General features: G+C 39.8%; 2 protein-coding genes and 1 long non-coding RNA gene across 3 annotated transcripts; 1 reads left to right on the top strand and 2 right to left on the bottom strand.

Moving 5' to 3' along the window:
• Nucleotides 1-437: 437 nt before the first annotated feature.
• On the bottom strand, nucleotides 438-5603 carry LOC102710158 (MLO-like protein 4). Its single transcript, XM_040528876.1, has 16 exons — nucleotides 5441-5603; nucleotides 5082-5297; nucleotides 4904-4961; nucleotides 4300-4523; nucleotides 4111-4227; nucleotides 3957-4017; nucleotides 3783-3874; nucleotides 3499-3573; nucleotides 3278-3363; nucleotides 2941-2990; nucleotides 2792-2832; nucleotides 2517-2687; nucleotides 2390-2425; nucleotides 1934-2001; nucleotides 1335-1395; nucleotides 438-1063 (listed from the first exon to the last, which is right to left on the bottom strand). Exons 2-16 carry the CDS (start codon nucleotides 5199-5201, stop codon nucleotides 767-769), a joined length of 1557 nt encoding a protein of 518 aa, XP_040384810.1. The 5' UTR covers nucleotides 5202-5297; nucleotides 5441-5603; the 3' UTR covers nucleotides 438-766.
• Nucleotides 5604-8773: 3170 nt separating this feature from the next.
• On the bottom strand, nucleotides 8774-15346 carry LOC102709879 (transmembrane 9 superfamily member 1). The gene is made up of 12 exons (XM_006662718.2): nucleotides 15118-15346; nucleotides 12907-13099; nucleotides 12680-12784; nucleotides 12535-12552; nucleotides 12354-12442; nucleotides 12130-12282; nucleotides 11816-11950; nucleotides 11398-11564; nucleotides 10397-10491; nucleotides 9881-10254; nucleotides 9449-9722; nucleotides 8774-9376 (listed from the first exon to the last, which is right to left on the bottom strand). The coding sequence occupies exons 1-12, from the start codon at nucleotides 15217-15219 to the stop codon at nucleotides 9309-9311; spliced, it is 1773 nt and encodes a 590-aa protein (XP_006662781.2). The 5' UTR covers nucleotides 15220-15346; the 3' UTR covers nucleotides 8774-9308.
• A 3513-nt stretch (nucleotides 15347-18859) lies between these two features.
• Nucleotides 18860-26076, top strand: LOC107305278. The gene is made up of 6 exons (XR_001551409.2): nucleotides 18860-18999; nucleotides 20438-20589; nucleotides 21628-21752; nucleotides 22436-22595; nucleotides 22724-22829; nucleotides 25455-26076. It is a non-coding gene; the product is annotated as an uncharacterized LOC107305278 (long non-coding RNA).
• Nucleotides 26077-26208: the final 132 nt, after the last annotated feature.

Below are 26208 nucleotides of genomic sequence, written 5' to 3'. Positions count from 1 at the left end.
CTGGACACGACCGCGTGCACTGCACGCGTCTTTGACGTGTTGTTCCTTTGGGTCGCTTGGTTCTAGGCCCAGTAGACAGTAGTAACTGCGTCGTGCATTGAAATGATTTGTCGCAGGGAACGTGTCGTGTGCATACAAGGGAATGCACCCTAGCTTACAAATACTATCATCGAAAATTCTAAAGAAATTTGTACACATAATTATAATATTACTCCACCAATATATATAATCGTATATCTATATTCATAGTATTTTATCTATAAGAAAAATAAAAAGAAATTATAGTTTTTAGAGTACAAGGATTTTGTTTTTTCTGTCGTTCTATATGTATAATAGATTTGACAGTGAGACTTACTTCATATATAGGTATGCATAATAGATTTTGACTATGAGACTCTGTATATAGGTATAATACTATTGAAAGTACGTGTACAAACTTTTAGAATTTTTAGTGCCATTGTATAGTTGGTGCGCACATTATGTGTACAGGAAGTCTATATGCATAGGATACGTTCCCTATGTTGTCTGGATGGCAAATTTATGTCAAATGTCCGTGTTACAGCAACTACCATCTTACAAATTCTATGGTTGCTATTTTACCAAACCACAAGATGGGCTTCGATCTTCACCATCCCTGACCCATCCAAACGCTCACTCACGTGTCATTTGTTAGCGTGTACCTGGATCTCCTCAGTCACTCTGCACAGGTGTAGCTCGATGACCATGACGATGATACGACAAATAATTTCACCAGCGTAATGCCCGATCAGATGTCTTGCTCCATGCGAGACACCATCTCCTCGTCGTTGTCCTCGACGGTGGCCACCGTGAGCTCCTCGTCCAGGGATGTGGCCGACACGGTTCTCGACAGGGTGCCGACCGTGTTCGTCTCGTGGTCAGTCTCCTCGAAGGTGGTGTCGAGGGAGCAGACGGATCTTGACGTGAGCGTCCCGTTCCGCGCGAAGAGCGGGTTGTGCCTCCTGTCCTTCACCCTCTTGCACCAGCTATGGAGCGACTCCCTCACGCTCTCTGAGACCAGTGACTTCTTGAACTTGGATCCCATCTGAAATTCAGAAGAAGAAAAAAAAGAAAGAGAGGAGAAAATGTGAAGAAATTGCATGATAGCCACAGCATGCTGACAAAAAATTTGCTTGTGTGGATGGCATAAAGTGAATCTTCGTAGTCAGACAAGATTAGAACTGTTCAAACTAAGAAACTGTTAGTCCGTAAGCCAAGATGATACTTCCTCCGTTTAAGAAATTAGTAGTAAAGATTTCTGGCAAATTAGGCAATGATTTCTCTGAGGAGGAGTGCTGGTTCAATAGTCAGAATACCTGAGTAATGATTACATTAAGTGGCAATGTGTTGTAGCTGCACCAAAACTGAACTAGAAGCCTGCAAAATCCAGAAAGAAGTTCATTGAGTCCCAAGTCCAACCTAATATAGGTTTCATACTGAAATGCTAGTCAGATTCATTTTCTCTATAAAATAGAAATACTCTTTAGATGGCAACCAAAGTTGGATTTAGCTTGAGAGATCCAACTACATACATTCTGGTCAATTGCAGTAACCTATGCATGTTTCATGCCAGTTCATATCGTTATTTGAGGTTTTACTTTAAATCCTAATGAATCTACAAACTAATCTACTTTGTGGCAGCTTTTGCTCAAAACATAAATGCTGTTGCAAAAAGATTTTTTAGCAGATTATTGAAGTAGATTGTTTACTTGATTAACACAAAAAATATTTTGAGAAATAAACTTAACAAATAGCCTAGGACAAGTTATCTAAACGATGCAGTAGGAGAAACTTTTTTGAGAAATAATATTCTTAGGACCGTGGAGCAAATAATTAGTGGAAAAAAAAACTGGACAAAAAGCTGAAAAGAACAGGGCAAGGCTTCCTCTGCCGCCTCAAGCTCTTTAATACTCACCCAGAAGTCAAACGGAGAACAATCATGTAATGGTTCTTCATGAAACAGGATTGCTTACTCAATTCCAACTGAAAAGGTTGAAGGTAACTATGTAAATAACCATATTAAATGGTAATCATGAAAAAAAACATCTACTAAATCCATAAGAATTTTTCGTTAGGAAGTGAGGACTGATGACATTTCAGTGTGAACTACCAAGTCATCTAGTTGATAACTTTAAGTTTACAATTACTTGTGTTTTAGTGGTCACATGTTAAAAACATACCAATCAAGAAAATAATCCATCCGTCCCAAAATAACTCTATCTTTCTAGTTAAAATTTGAACTTGAAAGATGGAGTTATTTAAGTAGCAGAAGCCATTCAATTCTCCTCATAGACGTAAAGTAATGGAACATTTGTTACTATCAACCAAAGTAAATCCATGATTAATCATAAATCAAGGAAATAATTCTCACCAGAGACCACACAAACGTTGCCATCTCAAAAGCATTCTGAAAGCAACAGTTAGGTTAGGTTAGGATGTGGAAGGCGTTCATATAAGCATCATAATATAAAATATGGAGTCAAACAAAATAATATCACCTGAAATGAAATGAATTGTATAAGCCACCACAAGACCCGAGGTTTCCCAAACCAAAAGAGATCATCACGCAACTTCAGTTGTGTACCAACATATGGGGCTGTGGCCTCAACAACTTCTAAAGCCAACTGAGCTATGACATGCTGCAGCTCAGTGCCCACTAGCAGGACCAGCTTCAAAATGTTTAACACACAAAATTATGGCAAGACATAGCAAGAAACCAGAGAAAATTTAATTTAATCTAGTTGTCAGGTTAAGCAGGACAGGAAATACTTACAATAGCCGGGACAAAGGATATCCAGAAATATATGTTAAGACCTTCAAATAACAATAAGGGGTTATGTACATCATACAATGATCAAAGCAGCTACCGAAACTCCGTGTGTGTGTGTGTGTGTGTGTGAGAGAGAGAGAGAGAGAGAGTACCATGAATATTGATAAATATGCATATTATTGCATATGCCCACAGTGGCCAACTGCTCAAAAACAAAATGTTAAGATCATGGAGAAAATATGCCATCCAAATCTAGAACAAGATGTAAAAGAAGCTGTGTGACTCAAAAAACATATCACATCTCTTGACGACAAGCAAAATATTAATTTTGGCTACGGTATGCAGTTTGACATTTATATAGTAGATGGACTTAATTTTTTTATCAAAGAAAGAACAAATACTGCATTCACTAGAAAGATCAGGAACACACTGTTTGGAATTAATAAGATCATCTCAATGGCTGATTCATCACATGGAAGCAGTGTTTACCTGATGCCAACACTTCCATTATAATCATCTTCCATGCTCCGTACCATGTATTTGTGGAAGTCATATGAGTGTGGCAACTTATGATACTGATGAGAAGTTTGACAAGTAAGCACAATGCAGAGAATGTAGGAAATCATAAGCATTCAAACAGTTTCTCAAAATAAATAAGCATCTGAACGGGTAAGAAAATTGAAACAATTGAGAGAAGTCAGAGTTCTAACTGTGATAAAACCCAGTCTCAAAGCCATATAGTCTGATTTTTTTATGGAACGCCTAAATTGACGCAGAAAGCATAGCTGCACCAGTTTCACAGATTGGAAAACATGAATTAGAGAGGAAACAGTGTAGACTCAGTTAAGGTTAAAGTAGAAATGGCAAGTAGCCAGTAAACAAAAACAGTAATTTTCAAGCCTCTACTTTTGAGTATCCTGATAAAGTAAAAAATAACGCAACGTCAACCAATGCAGTAAACAGCAGCCTGCTTGTAAAGAAATAGTACACTTACCATCCAAATAAGTATTTTATTTTTGCTCCATGGATGAGATGTATGATGGAACACAAAGGTAGACTGCCTCTGCATCACCTTAGTTCTCCTAGCTGAGAGATACGAAAGCTATTCAGGTAGAGCGAACTAACTGTACTGAGCTAATGTAAGTATCTCATTAATTGACAGTGTAACCTTGCAACTGCTCAGTAGGGAGTTGGCACGCTTGAGTTTCAAACTTCCTCCAGCTGTATATCTTCAAAGGAAGAAAAGAAATACAGTTAACACACAAAGGCATCCCAAAATGTTGGATTGATAATCAACAAAGTAGCAAACAGTAGCCACCTACCTTAATCATGGACAGGACCACAGTTACAAAAGTGTACAGAACATGGGTGATACCAAGGATAAACAAGAACCGATGCAGCTGTTCAAGGCCCTCATATGAAACAAAAGGTTCATGACCCTGCACGAAGAGAATACACCAGCTGAATCACCAAAGCATGACTAAATCCCTGGACAGAAGCAGGCCAATTACCTCAGGGCAAACATTCTGTGACTGAATACCAAATAGGCCATTAGGCACAACAGTCTGGTTCGTCTCCATGGTAGAGCGCTTCCCTCCTACCACCAGATCCTCATAATCCGTCTCCGAGCAAATGTAGAATCGGCTCGTGAAGAGAGACGACGGTAGGCAGATTTCCGATATCCACCGGGCCGTTTGGCTCAGCAGCAGCGAGATGACGCCGAGCAGCATCAGCTCTGCAATCAGCCATGGCTTCACTTGGTGAGGAATACAGTCAAACACCTCGCAAGCGGCGGCAACATCATTAAGGCTTGTACCGTTCCAAATGCATCATTGCTCCACTAATAGAAATCCAAAAGGAGGATTAAACCAAGGGTAACAGCAAATATGATGAACAGGCACAAATCTAGGCGAAGCACACTCGTGCATTTTACTTAAGATAATCGATATAAAATCTGGCGTCTACACGCAACATAGCCAAGCACAGACGTACACCTACATACGAATGATTAATAACGAAACCAAGAGGATAATTTCGGACTCTGAAAAATTAATTTACATGGATTGTTTACTAATATGAAGAAGAAGTAAAGGTGGTGGTTGTTTGCTTACTGACCTTCGCGGATCTTCTCGAGCGCCGCGAGCATGGCCTTCCGCTTCGTCTTGCGCAGCCACTGGATCACACATGGAGCAAGCAAGTGGCCGATTAATCGAAGCAGCTAGCAAGTGCGATTCCTCCCAATATATTTGGGAACCAACCGATCAGATCAAATCAAGCGAGCGTTTCGGATTACCTTGGCGAAGTGCGAGAGACCGCGCTCGACGAGGAAGCAGGCGGCGACCATGAGCGTGGTAACGGTAGCCACCGACCACGTCGGCGTCTCCGCCAGCGACCTCCCCGCCTCCGCCGCCATCCCCACCACCACCGCCACCACTATAGCTAGCTCCTCCTCAACCCGCCGCCCGCTACGACGGCGGGCATGGATCGACCGACCGACCAAGAGCGATTACTGTAGTAGTGGTGCGGATCGAGGAGAGGTCGGCGCGGTGGGATCGAAGCATCGGAGAAGAAGCAGCAGAAGCCAAGTAGAAGTAGGTTAGTAGTAGCAGAGCAGAGCAGAGTGATTGGAATCAATGCGAGGGAGGAGGAGACCACGTGGGGTGCTCGTGGTGTGCTGCTGCCGCCAACTTGGTGGTGGTACTAATTAATTTGCTCCGCCGATGAAACTACCCCCACGCGCTGGAACGAGCCAGCCGTCCGAATTGCGCCCTCCCGCCCGCGCGCGCGGCGGAGCCCGGCGACTCCGCCGTCGGACGGCGGCGACGGCGAGGCGAAGCCGTTGGTGGGGAAGAAGAAGCCGTGGAGGCCGGCGGCCTCGGGAATCGTGGGAGGTTGATATGTCGTGGGCTTTGGAGTCGTGGTGGGCTGGATGGGCCCCTTCGACGATTGCCGGACCATCTAAAGCCCATCTGCAGGTGCGAGAAACCGAAATACTTCCTCTGGTTTTAATATATCACGCCGTTAATTTATAGACAGCCATTCTTTTTACTTGCAATATTTATAAAATTTATTTTTTATATAATATTTTATAATTAAATATATTTCAAACATGCATAGTTTTATTGATTTAATAATTTTTAATAAGAGACGAGGTAAATATATTTCTAAAAGGCAACGGTATCTTTATATTATATTAAAAAACGGAAGAAGTAAATATGAATTATTTTTGGACGAGAAAATTGAAAATAAGCTGGTCCATGAATATTAAAAGCCGGAAGAAGTAAAAAATGAATTATTTTAGAACGAAAAAAATAGAAAAGAAGTTAGTCAGGAGGAAGACAGGATGAAAACCATCCTCTTTTTTGAACGTGCTTCCTAGACTGATAAGGGTTTATTTGATTTGGGGAAAATAAAATATTAATTTTTATGAATGGCCGTAGGAATGAAGTATACGAAATCAAAGGCAATTTTTATTTCCTACCTGAGAAAATATAGGAAATTATTCGTCCAATCAAATCTCTCAAAAAAATTTATATAAACTGATATGTAAATACATAATACATTCCTGCTCCTTTGAAATTCCTCCTAATCAAACAAGACTTAGATGGTGTTTTTTTAAAAAAAATAATATTCCATCATTAAATTGCTTTAAAAATTCTATTAATTTTTCATGTTCGTAATAATTAATACTAAGTTTATCATATTCACTAATGAGATACCTAATTGTGTGTGATCGTTTACTTACCTTAAAACTTAACCTTAATTAATCGTTTACATATTGAACAGCTCAACAGCCTAATAAACTGTATAGTATACCTAGGGTGGTAGTAAGCTCTCCATTTTGCCTTACAAAATTTAAAGGGGGTTAGTTGTAATGGGATGGATCGAAATCAAGCTCTCGATTTTGTCTTAAAAAATTAAACGGTATAGCTGCAATGGGATGGACTGAAATTTTATTAAACGGTATTGTTGCAATGGGATGGACTGAAATTTTATATACTTTTAGGTAAAAATATATAAGACGTGAGTTAGTTGTGAAAGAATTCGTGGATCTTGTATTATTATGGGGTGAAAAGAAAATATCCCCAAAACTTAAGGTTAAACAGTCGAATCCATTGGGTTTTAAAATGATTACACAAAACGATAGTGCACGTTCATAATGGAAAAGAACCAACTACTATCTGATAATATTTTTTTTTCATGCTGAAGAAGTCCCCACGTTAGTTTAAAAATATTTAGTTTACTTAAAGGGCTTGTATTATGTTTTTTGCCTAGGACAGCCGGCCCTGTTCATATTTGGAAGTAAACTGCTATAGTTATATTGTTCACTCATGAAAAATACTGGATGGAATGTACACAAATCAAATAACACGTAGGTACGATAACACAGTGCTTACACAAAAAAAAAAAGCAAACACAACTTAAAACTCGTTACTACAGTTACAACGCACAGTATACACACACACACTATACAACAGTTCGATCATAACTTGCCGGCGAAGGTCGACGGCCGGCCGGCCGGCAAAGATGGTCTACAATTGATTCATCACCACCGCCGGGCGCGGCGCGACGTCCTCCCGCCGCCGCCGCAGGAGAGCACCCGGAACGCGCGCGACAGAAGCCCGGGCTTCCTCGTGCGCACGCGCGGCGCCGCCGCCGCCGTCGTCGACGTCCTCGGGACGATCCGGCGCCACAGCGCCCGGAGCGACGTCGGCGTCCTCCTCCTCCTCGTCGTCCCCGCCGCCGTCGTGCCCCTCTTCCTCCTCCGCCACGGCGACCCGCCCGTCGTCAGCGACGGCATCTCGCCCGCTCGCTCCTGCACTTAGCTAGATGTGAGAAGAAGCTAGCTAATCGGCTATGGAATGGGTTGCTGTGTTGCCACGTACTGCTGGTCGATCTGCCACGCCATGGCCGTGGGATTTTAAAGGTCACCGGCCGGCGAGCCGGCCGGTGATGCGGCGCCGCGTGTGCTTGTGGATGGGGCCGAGCACGTGCGCGACGGCGACACGTGTGCATGCGCGTGGGGGTGTCTCAGTGGCTTGGAGCGTCGTCGTCGTGCGTGTGCTTCGTACACGTACGTAAAACTAAGCTTGATCGCTAGAAAGTGCTACTACTACAACGGACGGTCATCTTGCTATATGTCATATGACACGTTGGTATGTATTCTCAAGGGCACGGAGATAAATAGCATCGTCTCTTTCTTTCGTTTATGCCTGAAAATTTAAATTTAAATTTTAAAATTTAAATTTAAAGTTAATTTTAAGATTTATTTTAGCATCACTAAAAACATACATATATAAGTTACTCACAAATTATGTTTTAATTATCAATAAATCATTTCATTTCACTGTGTCTAACATAAACGTGAGGCTATATGGTCAGATATCTCGGGTAAGATGTAACCTACTTTTTATTAAAATTTTGTACCACGAACGCATCTCTTATCTTATCTTGCACTCCCTTCGTTTCAAAATCCCTTCGTTTCAAAATATAAAGCTAATATAAAGCATGTTATATTTCGTGGGACAGGCATTTGACCCGAGATAATATTTTAATTTCACAATAGTCTGAATCTAATTTATAAAAGTTATATTTCATTTTTATTCCAATTGAGTATTTGTTAGTTCCACTCTTATCCTAACGATAAGAGGTGTCATGTATTTTAATTATAACGAAGGAAGAAGTAATATCTAAAACCCGAACATTACCGATGCCCCGTATCATCGATACATTTATTTGTTTTCAGTGCACGCTTGAATGATTTGTAGCAAGTGAGAAAAAATGCAGTAACTACAGGAGAGAAACATTGCCACAATATGTATCATGTATCAACGGCATACCACAGTGCAGCATTTCAACGATGCTGATTAATTGTAGTTCACACTAACAAGAGATTGATATGTTTGACACTAATTATCTTACCAAAGCAAAAGGACATCAGTCACCTGTGGATCCAGCAAGGTCGTAAACCAAGTGAGGAGGAAAGGCCAAACAATAATCGCATCACATTCATGTCTCAACAGTACTTGCAGATGCAGGGGCAACACAGAGCTTCGCCCATTCAGGCCATATATCTAACTTGAATGTATTAGTTTCGATATACTACAAGGCTATGCCAAAATTGGATGTTGCAATTCATAAGAGGGGCAATTCTAGCCACCGGATGGATCCACACTGCATCAATATTCATGAATGATATCCTACTACTGCTGGCCAAAGGAGGCTGCCACAAAATGAGCATCTAAATATACTTCCGGTACTGAGACTAACTCCTGAACTAATGAGGTATACATTTATGAGGCCAATCCCATGAAGAAAATGAAGTAAAAAAGAAAAAGAAACATAAAAGAGAAAAGGGTAAACAAAGGGAGAACGATCTCCTGTATAGCTTTCAAAAGTTAATCAGAATCTTACGAGCATTACTCCACAATGGACCTGCGCCCACAACACATGCTTTGCTGATAGATGCTATCAGCAATGGAGTAGCATTTTGGGCGCATTTCATGTCCAGAGTAGCAATTTAGTCGCATTTGATGTTTCTGTAGATTCTCCTCACAAAGAGAGTTGACCCTAGATAGCCCACAGCACCTAAACAAAAGAGGTGTCAAACAGACTTTGTGGAAAATTGAAGGATGAGTACAACTGAGTTTAAATGCTTACCACAAAGTATCCCTAGTCCAAGGCAGAACATCAAGGTGTAGCCAAAGTAGAAGCTTGTCTGGAAGAAGCCCGACATCTTTGTCTTCATGTGATAATAATATATCGAGTATAGATAGACATATAAGGCGGTAGACGCAGCAGAGAAGAATGATGTCCATTGCCAATGATAGTTCTCAGCATTCAACAAGAAATAAGTACCCACAATAGTGACACATATGGTGACTATTATGAGGATAACAAAGACCAGCAACATGAAACCATATACGTAATAAACCTGCCAAGTACCATAGAAAGTTTTACTATCTCCATCAAACTAAAAAGAGATTTAAGTCGGTACACATCTTTTCTAAATGCGAGCTGTTCTAGCAAAATAACAACGTTGAGAAGTGAGAACTGAGAAGCATAGAAATGTTTAGTGATATATTTCTTTACCTTGTAGTTCCAGAATGAAGTGAACACAAAGTACATCTCGATGAAGATGCTGCCGAAGGGGAGTAGTCCACCCATCAATGAGATAACAGAGGGTGTAAGATACCACTTTTTCTCAGGAATAGGACGTGGAATCGTCTTAACACGACACGGATTGTTGGGAGCACCACTCCAGTTTCTACCGACTACAGTTCCCAATAGGACCAATGGAAAAGAGATGAAAGCCCAAAGGACAAATATGACAACCATTGTGCCAAATGGTATAGCCGCTAGTGAACGGTAGAAGATAGCAATGGTGTTTAACACCAATCCAATTGAAAAGCACAAGAATGGAAAGAGGGATGCAGTAAGGATCATAGATTTTATCCAGTTTTTGCCTGCCATGGAATCAGAAATGCATTCAGAATAAATTGAAACTTTTCAAATTCAAGAATCTATTTCAGGATAGTGGAATAAGATGTGCAGGTTCAACAGTGAAAATAATCCATAGAACAAAAAAAATACTGTAGAACAACATACCACCATTCCTTGAGTAGAGGCCGCCGCTAACATATCCAGAAATGAAAGATGTAAGGGCATAGCACACAATGAAAGTTGTGATGATAGCTCCTCGTCTGACAATTAAAGTACCGCACACTTAGTCGCAAAGTCACACTAGCTGAATAAATATTATTGTTTGTCGATCCAGAAAGGAAAAATTATAGCAGTGTAGTGCACAAGTTGAGTAATGAGTATAATGCTTTAGTTACAGAAAAGGTTATTGAAGACTCATACAAGCTGACACAACATTGATTGACTAGTACTGAAAGCAATACACTTCCATTTTTCTGTCTCCTTTTGAGTGTCACTAATGAATGGAACTTTCCCAAACTTTACTTCTGCTGTTCTGCACAACATGCCTTATGGCACAGAGTTGGGTCACTGACAAAAAGAGACCACTGCTCCCCAAGGCAACACATATGAGCTAGCCTTTAATAAAGGTAGACATTGGACTATACAAAATAAGCCATATATATTATTATCAAGCAACGTATGTCCAACCTCTCATCCATCCCAAAAACCAAACTAAATAATGAAGTCAAAGGCATCTCAAAATATAAAATATACCATGCTTACACTATCTAGGTGGTGCATATTCCACCCATCTATTTGTCCCCTTGTACAAATCAGGGACATGCATTTATTGATAAACATATTAATAGCCTCAAAACTGCCTTCAACTATATTGTCACGTGGGGCATTTCCTACTGCCCTACAGGCACCAGGCCAGCACCAGGAGCAATAATGCACACATACAAACCCAACCCCAACTACTGGTACGAGGACAGCTATTTTACTTGCTTTTTTGTTAGCCTTTATTCCTTGTGCCTGTGGAATGCCTGTAAGAGCTGATATTTTGTATAGACCAATGTATAGGCTGAGTTCCCAATCCCAAAGGGTACAGCATACTCTATACCAACTACATGTGCACATGCAATGCAGGAAAAAAGGGGGGCTAGGAAAGCTGATTTTGAGCTTACCCAACATATAACATGCCAACAATTGCCAATACAATCACAAGCAGAATAAGAGCTGCCAGCTGTGAGCCGATACCAACAAAAGCAGAAAGAAACACAAGGCTACGAGGGGGGCGGAATACATCTCCATGGACAAGCTTCCACCCAGATTCCTCACTAACATCTCTTTCCTGGTAAAATAAAATTATAAGTTAACACAGCCATCAAGAGATTAGATGAAAACAATGCAAAATGATGCTTCACATATTCAAATAATTTGTCCAGTCATACACACAAAAACTTGTCAGTGTCGGGAGGGTACTGTAAAAACTTCGTATTTGACTAGTTATGTTTGTTGATTATTAGATTGTTTGCATGGAAATGATGGGTAATCAGAAAATGCAAGTAATTGTAGGTGTGAGGCTTCATATTCAGAACTTACAAGCGACTCCAGATCATCATCTTCACGAGCATATTTTGCATAATCATTTCTCAGTGTCCTCATCAATATCATTGACACCAATCCCGTCAAGAAAATAACCATCATGAAAGAATTGAAGATAGAGAACCAATGGATCTGAACATGGGAGATTGCAGAAAAACTTGGCTTGTAAGTTGTAAATTTCAATTCTTCAAGAGTTTACACATAAAGCAAAGTCTACCACTTCATCAGAACCAACACAGAGAGGAGTAAATTTAATAAGTTAAAAACTGTCATGTAAAAGACATAAAAAGTTGTGCTGGTGCAAGGAATACCTGGTGTTCGAAGAATGGGTAGTCCAAGTAAACTTCAAAACGCCGTGCAAATGCAACATTTGTTTGCACCCACTTCACAGAATATGTCATGTCCAATTTTTTGCCAGCTTCAAGAAGCTTAGGTGACTCTTGTGTAAGATTGACATGAATTATCTGTAAAAAAATAATTTGCACATATAATAGTTTTCAGGTAATCTTTCAAGGACCTAACTCAGAACACATACCCTGTTACCATTGTATTTAACAACAATGTTCTTGTGTGTGTAGAGATAGTGCTTATTTTCATTGTTTTTATCGGTTTCGCCAACAAAACCTGCTCAGAGGCAACTTGCATATTATTCAAAAAGAGTATAGAACAGAAAGCATTAAAGCAAAATAAATGCCATTTAGATTAGAGTTTGTTACCCCATAATGGAAGATCATCTAGGTGGTTTGACAATAAGAAGCAATGCAAAAGAAGTTGAAGAAAAAGAATGTCAGAAATGAGAAATAGCATCCAACATAAGAAAATAATGCTCAGCAACATAGAATTAAATATATATCTTCATACCTATGAAAAGTTCAAACCAATATGAGCTTTCAATGGCATCAGTAAATTGCTGAACCTTTTTGTCATCAAGTTCAATTGTGCAAATGGGACCCTTCTCCACGTTTTCTAAGAGAGAGAGAGAGTTTAAAGATATAATGGTCAGGAAAATTGGTTAGTTGCAATGAATATGCATTGATGCACATTCCAAAATTATACAAATCAGGGAGGATGTGAAAAGATTAACATACTTAAAAACTTTATATCAATTTGACTGTCAATCAGCTCATTGCCACCTAGGACCTCTCCTAGACCACCCCATTTGTGCACAGGGTTTTCAGATGGCTGACAAAATGGAAGGCTGTAATAGTTGTAAGTTTCTTGAGGGTTATTGTATGGGCCAACCTTGTTTACCCAGAGTTTAACTGCCTCTTCAGCTTTGTACTGCATATAATTAAAATAAGTAGACAAATACAAGTCAGTAAGTTTTAGGTTTTAGAGATGGCAGCAACAAGAAAGTTAACCAGTAAGAAACATTCAAAACTTTTAAATATGTATACTGTTACGAAGTGTAATTGTCTATGTTATAGAAAATAACAAATATCAAGGCCAGTTTGTGATAGTGTTAATAAGAATGAACAAATCAGTAAAACATGACTTAATGCTCATGGCTAACTTGTTTATTGTGCAGACTGTTCCCTGGCTCCCCAAGAATTTGGGCTGTTGTTCACCCCATTCAAAATCAACCATAATGAAATTAAAAAAGAAAACAACCTACAGCCTAGGTTCTCACTCAAATACTCAATGATTTCATTTTTAGGGACGATTAAACCATCCTTTAAATTGATTTCAACAATTAGATACCAGAAATTATCACATGCTTAATGTAGATGTAATATAGACTAGACAGAAAGCAGCATTTTGCCTTTCACCTAGAAAATAAAGCCTTATACCCACACCATTCCCATACAGTCATACTGCATTCTGGGTCTATCTTTGCCTGTAGGGTGGATTCCAAGATGCAGACTTCGTATGTTATTGCTTACTTTTTGAAATAGTAACCGACCGCAATACTTTACTACAAGAAGAAGAAAAATTCCCTAAACAATTAGTCTCATAACACACTGCAGGTCTGCAGGATAACAAAGTACAAACACAATCAAAGAGAGCCATCATCTCCTCCTCTATATCACAGTTCCGTGTTAAAACACAGAACCATGCAATTACAAAATGGAGTATAATTACCTTATCTAACAGAATTCTACCATTATGATTCCAAAAATGCTATATTTTATCTAAGTCTAGCGTGCCAAAAGTTCTTCTACAGATACCACAATGCTACAGACCCTTATATTCAATGGCATGAAAAATTCTCTAATCTCTAGCAGTAAAACGCAGGAAAAGACTTCACAAAAATATTATCATAGGTATTCCAGGATCATCTCACGTTAAGCTTGATTCCAAGTAAAGATAAGACAAAAATAAAGTTTGCATGTAAGAGCCTGTTCAGAAGGTGCAGGACCAAATATTCCACAACTATTGACTTACTTTCAACTCAAGAAAACACAAGGGAACTAGAACAGTGAAGCTAAACAACCGCCATAAAAGCAGTACTGATTAGTAATTATTTCTCTTTGTTATTTCAATGGCTGCAGGCAAGAGTGAGCTTTCGAGGCATTATGTCAGCACAATGTACTCATTGGCATTAACCTAAAGTGGCTGCTTCAGGTCGGGGTCCACCTCTGCATCAGTGCATGCCACTATAGCATGTTCAACTATTAAGCTCCCCAACATTGTCAGGCTTTGTCAAAATAGGAAGATAAAACTATAGAAAAGTTCAACACACCAAGGTGCCCCACAAGGCGCCAAAGGAAAATATATCAACTGTAACAAACCCACCACAGTGTAGTTGTATCCCAAGCATGAAAAAGCTTTGCATCTCAGCATTTCGATGCACCACCAAAAGGTTAAAATTTTGATGGTTTGAAGCTAAGGTAGGAAAAGTCTGGTGCTGTATTATTCCAGGCCTAGCATAATAAAAATTATTTGAACAGAGATATAATTGCAGTGGTGTCTCCATTTGAATGAGCGCTATTGGAAGATTTATGGCACGAAAAACGTTATTTGGGTGTAATGTGCTTCCACTAATGATTTTTCTGCACTTTCACAGCAAACAAAGATCAAGTAGCGGCCTAAATTGTAGAACAACCTTCGAACCATCCTCACAGTGCTAAGCCCAGCTTTTCACCTCCAACCAGCCAGGCATGCAACTCCGAGCACTTGCCCAAAACAAACGCCGCCCGGGAACCCCAAAGGTACCCAAACCACGCGCCGCTCCTAGATCCGGCGCGGCGACACGGCGGATCCAGCCGGAGGAGCACGTCGGGGGCTCGGATCTAGGGTTAACGAGGACGAGATAACAGAGCAGGAGAGCGAGAGGGAGGGGGACGGGAGGCGCGCACCTTGTGGTCGGACTCGGAGGCGGACGCGAGGGGCAGCCCGGCGGCGACGACGAGGAAGACGGCGAGGGCGAAGGCGGCCGCGGCGTGGAGGAGGAGGTGCATCTCGTCGGCGGCGAGATCTGGGGCGGCGCCGGGTCGGTCGCGGGAGATTGGTCTCGTCTCAGTCGCGGGCGCGGCCGAGCAGGAGCTGCCTCCTCATACGATACGGGGAGCTTTTTTTTTTTCTTCTTTTTGCGCGGAGGCGCCTGGGAAACGCGGTATTTCATGTATGCGGGGGTGATCTCCCCCAAGTCTATTTGCCGTACACGGCACAAGTTTGCACTAATATTTTTCAAATTTTAGATTTATATTTAAATGAACATTCTCTATACTATATCCATTCCAAAATATATAGGAACCTAAGATACCAAATATTGCAGCATGGTATAGATTAGCATATTTTGCTCCAATTGTTGAAATTGATGGCGATGTGCCAAAATTGTGTATTGTTATGAATCTAATGTTTACATTGATCGAGGGTGTACATATTTATACCCCCAACATCTAAATAACTTATTAAACACGGATAAAGATTCTATCCTACCTTATTTTTTGAATAGTTGGACTCAATTTTCCTAATACATATATAGATCTAATCTATCCTATTTTACGATATCCATTCTAGCAAACGAACTCTTCTCAGTTGATTCTGGCGTGGATTCTACCTACTGTTCGATTCTAAAGATTCAATTCAGATTCAATCGGTCGATCCCCTTTCTCACCTTATCTGATTGTCTCGCCAATCGGCTTTGTCCAAAATTAATCTTCATCCGATCTAACATTAATTCTCCTAACACCCATCAATGCCAAATTTTGTCGTTACTAATTACAGACCCCCACGTCAGTCTCCCAAACAAAGTCGATGGCAATAGGAGGGGCTTGTCAGTTGACTAAACACCGAGTTTTGTTGAACTGGCTTGGCCACCTCTCGTCATTTGTTTCCATGTGGATGCTCCAGATTGCTTCCAATGACGGTTGTGGGAGTTATCAACTACTTCTATCATAATGCCCTATAAAAGGAGGAGTTCATTCACAACACAACTCTTGTAGTTTCTCTTATTCGTATCAAGGCAATTCTATCTTATTAGAGTTAGAAATAGGTAGTGAGTGAGGGGAAATTCTGGAGGAATGTTGGAACTATTGACACTTACTCCAACTTATACCTCGACGGATGCTTCTTATAATAAAGTAAGAATTCGAGATTTTCTTATGTTTATTAAATTATCTTATCTAAGTAAGATATATTCTCATCATTGCATGTTCGCGCTTGCTATTTGTATCGAGTGCTGTAGTACAAAGACTTTGGATAAATAAGGAAGTTCTTGGCTGACACTAGAGCAGTAATCAATAGCATAGAAGTGGTGTGCTCTACGGAAGGTTCTGTTTTTTCCATTTCCACATGCAAAGAAAAAAATCTCTTCTACTACTCCGCCCACCGAGTAGCCACTCAATAGAGTGTCGAAGAGATAGGCGAGATGAGTTGATAGTCTAAAATTCGTCCCTAGCAACCCTCCATGTTCAAGTACATCATAGAGTTGTTGGCTAGACTCTCTTTGGAGAGCAACGATGAGCCAATGCCATAAACATTTGATACATTTTTACCTTATCTAATACAATTGAACCATATGAATCCTCTCTAACCTAAGCCTACCATAAGTTGTTGTCATTGGACGTGATTGTTCATTAGATTATACGCTCTCGTTTCTTGGATTCAATACCCTTGGAATACTATGAGGTGAAGTGTTACAACAATATTCCGTGTACTTGTGGATTTATCTGTGATCGTGTAAAATACCAACAGAAATCTAATGGTGAATGGTGAGTGAAGGTTTTGTCGCGATGGCCCGTGCAAGGCTATTAAAAGTTACAAGTAACACATATCCGTCATTTAAAGAATAAAAAAGTGAAATAATTTTGGCATCAACATCCCTGAAGATCAATAAGGAAGATGACACTATTGGTACGAATATCTTTCTATGTATTTTTTAGTATAGTACTATCGAACTATTAAGAGAAATGCAACGTCGATGTGTTCGCTTATGTCTTGGTGCTCAAATTGACCTATGCAAGTGCTACCTTGAGATAAATATAAATTTTGATATATCTTTTTAGTGGTTTTAGAACTTGGTTTAGGTTTGGTTGGGTAGCCCTTTGAGTGAACATTCCATAGAGCCAAAGATCATCATAAAGGAATTTCCGAGCAAAGAGTTATGCCCATTTACCTAAGTAAAGTAACATCGGAAGTTCTGTTGAGAACAGAAATATAGTTAATTCCTGACGAAAGTTCCTTTTAAGCTATTTTGGTTACGTTGACTCTGTTGTGAAAAATAAGAAAAAAATTGTTAGGTTTTAACGGAATTTCCGTTATGCGCAAAATCGTAGATCGAGATCTTTTAGTTGTGGCCATTGGAGCGTTGCTTTGAATAAAATGAAAGTTCCGTTTGAGATAACAAGATTTTCTATTATGTGTATAACGACTAGTTTTGAGAGACTTGGGTATATAAACCTCTCTACCTCTTCTATCCTTTGCAGTTGCTTTTGGGGCAAGAAAGAGTATTAGGATATCAAATAATACTCGCTCCGCTTTGCTCCAAATCCGTCCGAAGTGAGGATATGTTAAATGTTTTTAGATATCCGATGAATACATATAGTAGTAGCGGATATGATGCAGATGTGGTATGAGTAATACCCCGTTCTGGGTTGGCTAACCTATTTGAGATGCTCTAAGATAGAAACATGCATAGTTCGTATAGAATTTGACATGACAAATTCATTAATTATGTATATCCTACTTTACACATGAAAATGTAATATCATTTAACTACTTTGGGCATGCCTTGATCCCAACAAACATAACACGTATCATAGATCCTAATGACACTTAGTAAGTTGATTGAGTTTCCTATAAAACATGGTGTGTAATCTTTTGGTAGTAATGGTGCATTAAAAATAAAGGAAGGAATAATCTATTACTACAAAGTAGAAGTATGAGGGCGAAAATCCAAAAAAACATTAGCATGTCAATATGTGCAGTCTACCGAGGATGATATGCAACTTTGTCCCATTCAAGCTTTATGAACTAGTAATATTACTAGTTCCATTTTGTTTATGATTTAGTCTATACATGATGATAATATGATTGTTCTATACATAATGATAACACAGTTAGCTCAAAATCCATAAACATGCTATGAAATTCATATAAGAATATTCGAAAGTGCTCACTACATCGTTTTAACATGACAGTTGCATTGCAGCCCACACTTCCAAACAACTCCACAACTAGTCTAAATAACGACCCTAATTACTACTCCATCCGTTTTATTATAAGATTTTTTGGGTTTTTTTAAATTCATACATGTATCCATGTATATGTTTTATATATGTGTCTAGATTTATTAGCGCATATATAAATCTAGACGATGCCAGAAAGTCATATATTATAAAACAAAAGAAATATAACACTAAAATGCACGTGATGCGTGTACATGGTCTGGAGACACCCCAACGGAATCACAAGTTTATCCAGACGACTTTTAGTTCAAAGTCCTGGAAGGACCTCTTAATGATTCCTTTGCATAGGCGAAAGCTTCCCCAAGTGGGCCCCACATGGCAGTGGCACAGCCCGAAAACCGCCGTCCTCCCTCCACGGCATTCGCGGTAATGCACAACGCCGTCTCTCAAACTCGAAAAGGAAAAGGAAAAAAAAAAACCCACAGAATTCGAAGGCATTTTGATTTGATATCTTTGGTTTTGCTCCCATTTCAAAATCTCAGGGGGCAACGGATCGAGCTCGCCGGCGGCGGCGGGCGATCCGACTTACCGGCGCCGCCAGCGGTGACGGTGAGTGGCCTCCTCCCCGAACTCATCTCCTGGCCCAATGTGGGGGAAGGCGAGCCACCGGCCCGCCGCAGCTAAGCTAGTGCTTAGTGCTACTCCATCGTTTCCGCTCCACCTAGGGTTTGATTGTTTGTTTCTGCGTGTGAGATGAGGTCTTTTTGCGGGTTATTTTTGGCTGTGGGATCGGCGGAGCAATCCGTGGGGTTGAGAGGAAGGGGGGCGATTGCGAGGTGATAAGGAGTGGAGTAGTTTGCATCGGTGATTTCGCATCGTTCCGCGGAGCAGGAGCATCGCGCCGCAGTTGGCGATTCGATTCGCCATTGGGGTCTTCGATTCGATTATCGTCGTGCTAGCTCTGGTGCCTCCCACGCCCGGGACCTGCTCGGTGGATTGGCTGATCAGTAACCGTCTCGGCATGAGCCGCAGCCGCCCACAGGTGCGTTGTCTGATTTGTCTCTTGTCTGCGTGTGGGAGCATGTGCACGACCACAACTGCAGAAACATAGTCCCGGTGTTGTCCTTTGGGATTTTCATCAGCTGCAGCAATACATGCAGTGCCAGCACAACTGTTATTCATTTTATTTTATTTTTTGAAATCAGTGGTTGCAGTTGGGTGGTCATGTGACTGAGATAGATTGGCTTTCAGATTCTTATAGGAATATGTAAATTTCTGCTTAGAGCATACTAGCAGCTGCATTCACCTGAATTGTTGTGAATAACATGACCCTCCTAGGGACCAATTTTTATTATTCTTTGAACCTTTTTTTTTATTTTAAAACTATACTCTCCTAAAACTTATTTTCAAATCTGAACATTTTTGGCCACACCACCTCGCAATATTAGGATGCCTGCTACCTGCGAGTTAGCCAATATCTACCAACAGCTGCTGCGACCTGCGAGTTAGCCAACTGTCCTCAGATTAGGACGCCTGACGTGCACCATAGCGCCACCTCCACAGTGGCACCCTCGGTCAACTCCATATTGTTCTCAAGTAACAAAGGAGTGTCATTTACATCTTGCAGTTTGCCATTTATTCATCACATATATCACACATGTTCAAGCACCCGCCATCCTACAAATTTGGTGGAGTCAATTATTTGAAGTGTAAAATGGAAATCTGTAATCACAATATCTTTTTCTCCATCTTGTTTGTCTTACTCCAAAACCGGGACATCATAAATTTTATAGTGCAGTTTAAATGATGGTCTGGCATTCAGGCCCAAGGCCCATCACTGGCCTTAATTTTTTTTTCTTCTAAATGCTTGAGCAGAATTTGACCCCATATCTATGCTCTTCTCGTGAATTGGCCAGCCCATCTAGAAGTTCTTATTTTATACATTTTGTCAGTTGCTCCAAGTGTTCAAACATCTGCCACAAAATGGCTTAGCTTGTGTAATGGATATTCTCTCTCCTGAGATTCATCATCTCATGTCTGTTAGCAGGACGACTTGAGCAGTTAACATCGTTTGGATTTGGGTACACAATCTCTTCAGATAACATGAACTCTCAACCTTTCCCAGAATTTAGGAGGTTCTTGCTTCTGCTGTGCAGTCTTTATCTTCATCAAATATTTGAGAAATATTGTCCTAGCAAGGTATCATTTTTCCACAGCTGTTTACTTTTGCTTCTATGTATTTAAAGTCAACTATATCTAAATAGGGTTTTGCTGCAACAAACATTTATTTCATAGTCATTTTTGCTCTAACAAGGCAATTCCTTTAAACAACTTATCTAAAAGGCCTAACCTGAACCTTTGGATAGGTTCTTCTTTTGATAATGTCATACAAGTTACAACCTTTTAGCTGTGCAGGTCATATCATTGCGTACATATTGTTATATTTACCTTACTCTTTCCTATCATGAGAAGGACATGAATCATTGTATTAATTAGTTGCTATTGCTTGAAAGTGGAACAACAGTAATGTAACAACTAAGTTTTTTTATTGTTATTTTTTTGACCGTCAGCTGAAATAGGAGTTAGACAGGGACAGTGGTGCAATTAATTGCTAACAAAATGTTACAGTCATGATGTCAGTCTGGAAATATGAAAAAACTATCTCTTGTTCTCTGCATGTTAGGTAGCGTTGGTGATGCAATGACAAAGATCCATAGAAGCTTCCAATCCATATCGAGCCTACCATATCTTTAGTCCTTTATCATACCAGAGTGGCCTGGTAGGTGCACTAGAGGTTATAATATCTTTTTTACTTCTTTCTCTTGTTAGGTGCCGGTTGTGATGCAATATCAAAGGTCTTAAGTATTTTTGGACCTGACCTACCTCGTTCTAGAAGGGGTTATTACACACTACATCATTGATGTTACTTAAGATCATATATGCCATCTTTCAGTTGCTCAAGCTGTAGTGTTAGGTAAAGCTATACTGGGCTTTGCATCATATCCGCATGCCTCCACAATATCCCACCTACTTTAGTTTTTGGGTTTTGCACGGTCCTTCTCATAGGCAGAACCTTCACTGGACCTAACTCATCCTATGTAGTATATGAATGTCAAAACATCTTTAACTCTTTTCTTCTCTTTTGCTTTCTAAAGCAGATTTATTGAAAAGTTTATGTGACTTTCAAGAGAAAAAGTTACCTGAGCACTTATGTGCCCACTCATGTCATGTATGCAGCATGTTGGAAAAGAGTGAGTGCAATTTGGCATGCAGTCAAACCAGCTGGGCATTTCGCCTTCTTGGTAGAGAGAATCTCATCAGTTCTAGTGCTCTATAATGGAGTACACATGCTTGCCTTCAGAGTACGCTCAAATACTTCTTTCTTGTATACATGTGCCTAATGCGCTATTCGTTTCTTGCTTCTCTAAGAAAAAAAATATATAATGTGTTGTTCAATTTGATGACATCATAGGATTACCGTCTCAATGTACTTTTTTAAAAAAAACTGTATGTTTTAGGTTAGGGATGTTGAACATTGAAACTGTAAAGTAGCGTAAATGTGATTGCTGTATTTTTGCCATGATGTACGGTTTTTTCTGTAATTGTAATACAAGCTTGAGTTGACAGAAACTAAGCCAGACAAGTCTTATTGATGACCATACTTGGTATGCATTACATATACAATTATACATCCAAATACCATTTGCACATTTTAAAACTTAAGATTTGTGTTACATATCTTGATCTTACGAGCTCCCAAACCACAAGTTTTAACACTAAGGATGCAATGGATCAATGATTTAGTACTCCTAGAACAGAAGGTTTTAACAACAAAGATATTAGATCCATGCTGACAAATTATGATCTGGTTAACCTTACAATAGGCTTTCTAACAACCATGTAAGCATTGATGTTTTCAATACTTGACAGACAAATTAAGTGGACATATTTTCTTCCTTCATTTGATTTGGGGAGAAATATAACAAAAGATGTTTATGACGCCTCCATCTTTTAGCATTTTTGTTGCACGTTCCTTAATATGCAGGTTACTACGATCGGGTTTTTGTGCGTCTTGTAGTCCCTGTAGTTCCTTTGTCAAGAAGATACATCAAAGCTAAAGGAATGGCATTCAATAGCTTTGTCAAAGACCATGACTTCGGAAAGTAGATGGTACTTGGATAAGCACCTTCAGATGTACCTGCAAGGTAGGTAATGTTTTCTCAAATAATTATCCTATAAGGTACCTTGAAAAAGAACTGATGCAGACTGGACAAGGGTACAGTAACTTGCAGCCTTGGAGTATCCTTACACATGGATTGCATAATCTTTGTAGGTTATATCTGTTTGCGTGCGTGTGGTAATACTTCCTTTCCATACGCCGGGCATGCACGATGCATCTCACATTTTCTGAACATGTCTCCTACATAACCAGGCTCCAGGTATGCACATAATGCTCCCACTTAGATACATGGTTAGGGGGACAAGATCTTAAGGGGATGATAATCATGGGCATGTGACTGCGATGTTACAATGGTTAGGCAGAAGGATAAGATCACTTTTGTTCTCTTAACAAAAATATCAGCACACACTCACCACCAGTCACCACTCACTAGCTAGCACGCGACAATTTGTGGTTGACAGGATTTTAGACAAAGTGCATCAAAGTTTGCCTGCTCCGATCTTGACCGTTCGTTAGATGTTGGGTAGGCCAGAGCGATCCAACCCAAACCACTCGATGGGGAAAAAAGTTGTATAATGGAGCCGCTATGCTGGATTAAAGTTAATTGATAAGCCGTTGAATTCTTGCGCCGGCTGTGACTAGGAAAGGTCTGGCTGTTATCAGTTTCTGATTCTTTTCTTAAGGGTGTAGGAGCAGCTGCCACTTCTTTCTTAGAAAACATAATTACGCGATTTCGGCTGACTGCATGCCATTGCCACCTTTTCGCATCCATTGCAGCTGAGCTAGTAGATCATTGACAAGGATAGTTGCAAACGGACGCTGCATCCACTGACCATTCGTGGGGAAGTCATTGAGGGGTGGGGAGGGGTCACTCACTCGGGCTTCTAGAAGGTGAGCCCCCACAAAACCAAACACTTTACCCAAAAGCCGTCTAAAACTCACCCGAGCCAAGCTGAGAATGACGTCTGAAAGGGTGGTGCGAGGGATGAGATGAGGTGGGAGACTAGAGCAATTGGCACGAGGGGTGATAGTTTGGGTGATCAGGGAAAAAAATAAATGATATATTTGTAATATATATATATATATATATGCTTTTAGCGATCTAAAAGACACGTCTGAAAAATGAATTATGATAAAAAATCTTAAAATTAATTTTAAATTTAAGATTAAAAATTTAATTTTTTAGCTTATAAACAGAAACAAAACAGAAAAGATAAGTCCGAAAAGCAGGAATTTATAAAAAGAAGAAGAAGACACCTGCTGCTGCTGTGTTTTGGGGGGTGATGTCACGTGGGCTACTAACCACCAACTACCACCGCCCAGTGTTGCATCCAGCCATCCAGCCATCCCCAGGGCCTCTGCTATCCTCTCCCTGTCCTCCTATGTTGGTTCTTGTCTTCTACTATTAACACTGGGAAGATTTGGGTTTCTTGCGAGTGCGGATTACGATCAATTTGAGTGGTCCATAGGGCTGATGCATACTCAAATTTAACCACAAGCTCCCTGGGGCATCATCCAAGATCTTGAGAGCGAGCCCATGATCGTTGACCCCTTGATATACCTGTCCAATCTGAATGATTCGATTGCCATGGATACCTCTGTATGATTGGAACCGTAGGATGCTCGCTGTTAAATTCGGCTCTATCCACGAGGGAACCTAATGAATCATCATCTGCTAAGAATATGGATGTGAGCCTCACGATTGTTTTGAACCACTGGTGGAGGGTAAAAACGCGGGGAATACTTGGGTGGAATTGTTTTGTCATCTGCTGGTACCTTTTGCTGATTGTTGAAGGGGGAAGAAGAGATTTGTGCCAACATATGTTCAGGTGGTCAAATGAGAATTAACTCTCTAGCAGTCACTGTTGTACTTTCTGTTTAATTCTTTTTTTTTTCATTTTCATTTACCCTCCTTCCCTGTGTATATTTTAGATACCCTGCCCTCTGAAATAACTCAACATATAGCCAGTATATTTTAGATACCTGTGGATAAAAGAGGAGCATTGGGTGGGAGAAGTTCATGCTTTTTAGTTGTTCTTTTTTTGTCTTTCAGCAAGAAGAAAAGTAGCTATCAGTTTCTGGGTATTATTGGCTGAGTTCACAATCGCTCACTGCCTCACATTGTCAAAATTTTGGTGTCCCTATCTATTTGGAACTTGGAAGGTGCAAAGTTTTCACGGGCTTTATATCGACAAATCTCTCCAAGATTTTGACAATTTTTTAATTATTGCCGCAGGTTGCTGTTGGGCCAGCTCTCTGCGGGCCATAAACGCACGCGCTTAGACTAAAAAAAGACAAACTACTCTTTCCACTGACGTTCTTTGGTTAAGCAAACGTTTAGCTTTGGCAGATCATTCAAATCAGCTGTTTTTTATTTTTTTTCTACAAGAAAAATGAGCAAAACTTTCTTGCATCAACAACTAGTCGACCAAGCATCCATGTTTTATTTTTCCCCCCTATAGACTTATTAGACAGACCCAACCCATGAGATCGTGGGAATATTTGCTACCTCTTCTGATTAAATTTCCTTGGTGAAAATCGTTGAAATCAGCAGAAATGCACTTTTCTTAAAAGTAGCTACAGCGTAGGGTGAGGTGCTGGTCCTTTCCGACGAGTGCAGGTGTCACATGCATACTTTGCACTGATCTGATCAGATGTGTTTGCCTTTTATACTTGATACTGACTTCTACTCTCTCCCCGTCCTGTTTTTTTTATTATTTTTTATTCATCGCATGCATGCCAATAAAAAAACTAAAATATTCTTCAATGTACCAAATCTTAATGCAATTACTCTTTACTTTATATATCTCCAATGTATTTACTCTTTTTTTTTCAGCTTAGTTCGAGATGACGACTTATTGTTTCTATATCTACTTTTTTTCAGCTCACGTTTGTATAGAGAGGATTACACGACACATGGAGACAAATGAGGTAGGCATCTGACAAACTCAGGTTAGTATATTGAAGATCTAGAGCACATATAGTCGCCTGATTTCTGAGTTGTCTTTACAGCAGGTAGATACTATTATGTTATACTATTAAGTTTGTAGCTGCTCGTATTTCCATCACACACTTTGAATGCAAACCAAAAAGAAAAAAAGATCGGTGAATCCTATAAAACATGGGTAGGACATGACATGAAAACAAACGAAGAACTATTAACATTCTTTACTAGGTGTTTTTATTTTGTTTTAACATAAGCGAAGCATTATGGAATATAGTGTTAGGGCTCATTTGTTTTGATGGAAAAACAAAAGAATTGAATTTATAAGGAATAATTCATATGAGTGTCATTCAGTTTGTAGGAATGAAGTATATGAACCAAGAAAATGCTCTTTTCCTATGAATGGTCGAGAGAAAACAAAGGAAATTTTACCTCCGCTCCAACTTGTTAGAAAAAAAGTTCATATGGCTTGGTATGTGCATATATTTATATTCCTTTACTTTTTCTATTTTTATTTTTATGAGTTAAAATTCATTTAAAATTCATCGAAACCGAACCATCCCTTAGAGGAAAAATATTAGAGAGCTTGGCAATTCCACCAAATGACTTTGGCATTTTAACTTTTAACTAGCGTATGTAATTTAGGAATAACGGTAGTCTACCTTTTGCCCAAAAATATGGGGCTTAAGAATAA

Source organism: Oryza brachyantha, chromosome 11 (genome assembly GCF_000231095.2).
Source record: "Oryza brachyantha chromosome 11, ObraRS2, whole genome shotgun sequence".
In the NCBI taxonomy this organism is placed as follows: domain Eukaryota; kingdom Viridiplantae; phylum Streptophyta; class Magnoliopsida; order Poales; family Poaceae; genus Oryza; species Oryza brachyantha.
This window is presented reverse-complemented; position numbering and strand designations above follow the sequence as displayed.